This window comes from Melanerpes formicivorus, unplaced genomic scaffold (genome assembly GCF_026170545.1).
Source record: "Melanerpes formicivorus ecotype bairdi unplaced genomic scaffold, bMelFor1.0.p_v2 SCAF_18, whole genome shotgun sequence".
NCBI classification, from domain to species: domain Eukaryota; kingdom Metazoa; phylum Chordata; class Aves; order Piciformes; family Picidae; genus Melanerpes; species Melanerpes formicivorus.
This window is the reverse complement of record NW_027142370.1, coordinates 2,514,548-2,520,547: the sequence shown is the minus strand read 5'-3', so window position 1 is coordinate 2,520,547 and position 6,000 is coordinate 2,514,548. Positions and strand designations below refer to the sequence as shown.

General features: G+C 48.3%; 1 protein-coding gene across 1 annotated transcript in view; it reads left to right on the top strand.

The window, feature by feature from the left end:
• The first annotated feature begins 3,001 nt into the window (after positions 1–3,001).
• Positions 3,002–6,000, top strand: part of DHX15 (DEAH-box helicase 15) — a 37,529-nt gene continuing 34,530 nt past the window's right edge. The window contains exon 1 of the mRNA XM_068149307.1: positions 3,002–3,219. Coding sequence (XP_068005408.1) covers positions 3,152–3,219 — 68 coding nt within the window. The 5' untranslated portion in view covers positions 3,002–3,151. The remainder of the gene's footprint in view (positions 3,220–6,000) is intronic.

Sequence of the window (6,000 nt, the reverse complement as noted above, 5' to 3'; positions counted from 1 at the left end):
TTGGGATTTTTACATAATGCTTATCACTTTGTCATTATGTCAATTTGTGCTTACCAATCTTTTTTCTCTTGTCTCATCTTATATTTAGGCTGTGATCCTGCAAACACTTACCTACATGCTTAGTTTTGCTCCTCTTAGTAATCCCTTTGAAGTTAAAAGGATTATTTGCATTAGTTAAAATAAGGCATGTGTGTGCTTGCAGGGTGAAGGCCTTGCACTGTAAACTCTGGGATGGGACCAGGTCGTTTATTATGCAGTTGTGCAGCTCAGAACATGGTTAGGTGAAGGATGAGTTCAGGAGTTTGCAAAGTATGGTTAGGAGGGAACAAATGAGTGGGCTAAGTCTGGGGCATGGCACACAAGTAGCTGCTCACTCCAAGTAACATGGAAAGTGTTAGGGGGGGTTGATTGTGGTTTTTTGTTTGGTTGGTTTTTTGATGTTTGGTTTAGTTTGGGGCTTTTGCTGAGGCATAGCTGAAGATCTCACACTTGCTGAGACACCTGCTCCTTTATTCCTGCCTCCCAAAGCAAACACTTCCCTGGTGTTGGCCATGTGGTAACCTGGAGCAAGACCATAAGTAGCTTTTTGCTGCTGTTTGTAAAGAGGAGCGATCAAGACCCGGAATGTATAGCTGCAGAGCTCTCCAGGCTCCTGATGTTGGACAGTTGCTGCCTTCTGATAACCACACAGCAGGAGCTGTTCATCCCAGCTGAGGCATCTAATGCCTTTATCTTCTGCCTGTGTTTTCCCACTTCCCAGAGAGACCTACACACTTTATTTGTTTTATCTTTTATCCCTTCTCTGAGAAGCTAAAAGTATGCTATCCACACACTCTAGTTAGTTGTCATTTGCTTTTATTTAAGTAAAATCATTTAATATCCAGCTGGGGAGATGTGTAGAAACTCTTCCCTTAACTGTACTCTGAGAGCACTACTGCAGCATCACAAAAAATAAACCTGATATTTGGGATAGAGACACACACCCTGGAACACTTCTGGCAAACTCTGACATAGATATTCCAGTGCTTTTTGTAATGTAGCTTGAAAAATTACTTCCAGCTTCACATGAAGATCTCAAAATATTTTTTTTCCCCCCCAGGAGTATTTATTTCAGCTGCTAACTCTAAGCAGGAAAATGTTCTTTTTATTGCTCTGGTGTCTAGAATTCCAGTTGAGCTGTGGGTGCAATGTTGCTATGCTATCTAAAATTAGGGACAGGAATGATCTCCTATTAAAGAACATACTCAAAAGATTTGTCTACACCAAAATATTTCAGCACTCATACTGATGCAGTCTCAGGAAGTGTTTGGAACATGAAGCTGTGGACAAACACCCACTTGCCGAGCTGGCTGTGCTCGTGGAACTGGTCACTGCTGCTAGATGATCTTTCCTGACCACTTCTGTGTTTGTAGGCTGAGCCATGTATGTGAACACTCCCTTGCTCTCACAGCCAGAAAGAGTTAAGACAGATGTATTATTTAAATCATATGAACTAACCAAATCCCTTTGACCAAAATGCTTAGGGAAGGAGCGCTCATTCAGGCAGCTCAGCAAAGGTTAAGGTAATCTCTGGTTGGGAGGAGTGGTGGGGAGCAAGCCTTTCAGATCATGTTTTCCAACAAATGTGGCTAGATGAAGAGAAATACTGATCTGATGGTAGTGCTTTTAAATTCACTTGTCTGTGGTATGAATTTAAATCACCTCAGTGCTGCTGACGGAGTATGAAATAGGGGATAGAGCAGGGAGGAATATAGAACAGAATGTCCAGTGGTTGATGTTCTGCAAATAGCTGTCAGAAGTATCACGAAGAGTGCCTCTTGCCTTTCCAGAAGCTCTTAGAGACTGGCTTTTATGAGCTGCGCTGAAGTATCAAGTGAACACATGGGAAGGCAAGGCAGCTGCTGAGACTTAGCGCTGCAAGGGAGCAGAAGTGGCCAAAAGAAGTTGTGAGAGCAGAGGTTGCTCGGTGAGCACCAAGCCTGCTTCTGACCTGAAGACATGGTCGTTAAGGAATCTCATTGTCTGCCCGACTTCATTATACCCTGCCCAAGCTCTCTGCACTTTCAGTTAGAAGACAAATACTGCTTGTGGGGACGGTTAACCCAGTTCTTGAGAGCTGCTAGGGGTGGTAGAAGTGGAACAGCTCAGAGGTACAAGAAACAACTCCGAGGACCAAGTTTTCTGGACCAGGCTTGAACGTGCACGCTTCTGCTGGCGGTTACACTGGTTGGGAGTGTGAGAAAGAACTTACTAGAACTGGAATGAGGAACTCGTGTGTCTTGTTTCACCTCAGGATTTGTGTTAGTCACTGCTGCTCACATTTGGAAGACTGTCATCTAGTCCACTACATCACTACAGAGTTAAACAGATCTGCTGGGGGTTGTTGGGCACATCGGCTTCCCTTGCACTGTTGACCTTACTCTGACACCGCAGACAAACTACAAGAGAAACCGACAAAGTTTAGCAACTTTCACAGCTTTAAGGTCCCCGGACTTCTACTCTTTCTGCTGCTGCTGCAGACGGTTTGTGAGAGATTGCCTTTTTCCTCACGCAAGGCTAACCTCCCCAGGGAAGCCTGGGACGACCAGAAACAGGTTTACCAAGACAGCTCCCCTAGTTTAAACTCCCCCGGTGGTAACTCCCGTTCCAGAGCACGTGTGCCCGGGCGAACACACAGGGCTGGAGAAAGGGGCTTCTTTTCCTGGCCAGCATCAGAGGTACCGGCCAGGCTGCCAGCCCCCAGCAGCTGCCGCGGAAGGTCCCCGCTCCGCCCGAGCAGCCACGACCCCAGCCCAGCGCCACGGCGCGCCCCGCGCGGCCGTTAGAGCGCGCGCGGGCGGGGCGAGGCCGGCCTATTGGCCGCGCGCCGGGGCCAGGCTGTTGCAGGCGGGCGGGGCCGCGCGCGCGCTCCGCTCTCCGCTCTCTTTCCCTCGTCTCGCCTGGCCGCGCGCGCCGGCGCCTTCGCGCAGCCCCGGCGCTTCCTTCCGGCCGCCATTTTAGTTGCTGTGCCTGGCCTCGCGGCACCGCTGCTGTTGCTGTTGGAGGAGCGGAGAGCGCGTCCCGCCGCACCCAGCCCGTCCGCCGCCCCCCCTGCCGCCGCCACCGCAGCGAGCGGCTGCTCGCCACCCCGCTCGCCACCCTCCCCGTCGCCATGTCCAAGCGCCACCGCCTCGATTTGGGGGACGATTACAGCTCCAGCAAGAAACGCAGCACGGATGGGTAAGGGGCGGCCCGGCCCGGAGAGCGCGGCCTGCGGCGGGTGGGGGGATTACAGAGGCTCCCGCGCAATCCAGTCTCCATCTTCGGCGCTGGCCGCCCGCCGCGGGGCTAGGCCTCGCCGGGGAGCAGGGTGGCAGCCATGCGGGGGGCAGCGAAGGGGTTACGGTGGCCAGAGCCGCGCGGCGAGCCCCCGGCGCCGCCGCCGCCTCGACTCGGCAGGCCCAGGAACCTCGGGGGCTCTCCTGAGCACTGGGCCTAGGGTCGGCCTTTTTGCAGGCCACTCGGTGCGGGCGGAGGAGGAGGAGGAGGATGGCGGCAGCGCGGTGGCAGGGAGCGGGCCGGGAGAGCCTCGTGCGGCGGTACTGGGAGGGGAAAGGGGAGGAAGGCTCCGGCCTAGCCGCCTGGCAGGGCTGGGCTGAGCTCCCGTGGCGGCGGAGCCGGGGGCGGCGCGCCGCTCGGCCCACTCCCCTGCGCCCGGCTTTGTCTGCGGCTTGGATCGCTTTCATCTCGCTGCTTTTTGAAAATGTCTGAAATTTCCTTTTTTTGTTTGCTTTCCTGACTCGAGAGGTCTAGCGAATGTGGTCCTAGAGATCGGCTTGAGTTTTGTTCCACCTGTGTAGTTAGCGCCTGCTCTAGTAGGAATGTTATTCCTTTGTTAGCGGCTTTCGGTGATTAATCGACGGCGATGTGCTCGACTTAAAGTAAAAATCGGTGGCGAGGTGGGTTTTGGCATAGGGATCGGGAGAGACGTTAATATTTTTTTCCTAAGTAAAATGGGAGTTTCGGGACTGTACTGCTCGAGCTTTAGGTTAATGAAATTGTAGGAAGAAGCATTACACTGTTGATGTCCTTTTATACACAGTTAGTTTAGAGTTTTCTTTGCATAATCTCATACTCTTAAATCGGGGAGAAGGCGAGCGGCTCTTTCCGAGTAAATAGCTGCAGCCTAAAGGGAGCACAAATAAATACCACACTTATCTACTCTCTTCTGTGGAGCACAAAAGAATTCCGCGAATTAATCGGTTTCTGAAGTCCAGCAGCGTTGTTTTTGGACTATTTATCTAAGAAAAATACTTCACCTTGTTCTCAAAAGCTGGCAACAGCCTAAAGTCTACACTAGCAGTTAGTGTTTGCTGATAAACACTTTCTGCACAACTTCCCCCCCGCCCCCGTTTGGGTTTTTTTAAAAATAAAGAAAAGTGATCTTCGTGTTTTGCTAAACAAAAAGTATTGAGTTGTTTATCTTCTTGAATCTGTGTTTGCATGCCTTGCCAGAAGTTGAAATAGCTCTCGTGTACATGCAGAAAAGTCAAAGAAATGCAGCTTTTTTTATTATTTTTTTTTTTTTTAAATACATGTAGAGATTTTGGTTAAGTTTTCAAATAATTATGCTGCACCTGGGCACTGCCTAAATGTGGGGCAGCTGTTGCAGTTGGCTGCCAAGGCGGTGTTTTCACAGGTCAGTGTTTTCTTGTTTGTGTTGATAGGTTCTGTAGTTTTGGTGCGGTTTTCTTTAGCCTTGTTTTCACTTGTCATCTACTGAACTGATCGTCTGTCATCCTGAGCTCTTAGTTTTACCGACTTGTGTTTAGACTGTAATGAATTCCCATGAGTAGTTAAACTTTCTGACCAGCATTCTTGGACCTTTGTGGCAGCTAAAAACTAGACAGGTGCTGGTGTTGTGCCCCTTCTTTGTCCCCTACTCCGCCCATAAAAGCATTAGAGAGCATGGGACTGAGAACAAGTCACTACACGCATAGTTACTGAGCGTGGTTGTTACTACTTGAAATAATAACTCATGTAGAAAAAGCCATACTAGTATTACATTGTTATGATTTATTTTTGGGTAGTTTGACTTTACAGTTTCTGGAAGGCTGTAAGGAAGAAGCACAGAGAGATTCTTCTAGTCCATAGCGTGTAGGTACATGCTGAGAGTGCTTTTATCCACTTCAGTTGTGTCTTGGAACTGGATCACACTGGATGGTTACCACTGCGGGTGCAGAATTGTAGTTTGTTGTTCCTTTAAACTGGAGCACCTGAAATATGAAAGTTGTATCAAGTTATCCTCCATTTTTTTAATTTGCTTTTTAACTGAGGCCTGTATTGGTAAGTGTGGCTCTACATGGCGGTGGTGCCAGGCCAGCAAGCCTGTAATTGTTGGTGTTACCTTAAACTTTGGCGTGACATCTCTCCTCTTTCAGTCTTGAAGTGTCTTGTGTGAAGTAAAATACTTCTTGGAGACATTAGAATGGTATGGTGGGGGTTTGGCTGTGCTGTGTGCATTACATAGATGCTACTTAAAATCTCTTCAATTTATTTGCAAAAAGGTTGTGTGACTGTATAGTGGAATGTGCCATACTGACTATTTATACTTTATTTCCTTACATGTAGAACAGAAATGCTGCTTTAGCTGCATTTGCTTTTTTTATCAGTTATTGACATGTCTAAAAATGGAGGAAAACCACTGATGTTCCACTAGATATGCTGGAACCTTCACTCTGATGATCAGTGGTTTTACCTTGTGCTTTTTGCTTCTGCTTTTTATGTGCTTTTCATCCTCTGATTTAATGACTGCTACAGTGTTTCTTTTGCACTCACTTGTGTGTGTATAATGTATTGGCATAAAGAAGTGAAAGCAGAGAGCAGGCCAGGCTACTTCACTTGAAAAACAAAGCAGGAAAACCCCGCCCCACTCCTGTTTGATTGTGGAGGCTGTTATGGATTCAGGCACGAGACAAATGTGATTAAATTAGCCTTTTTTATTGTTTATTTCTGGATTTA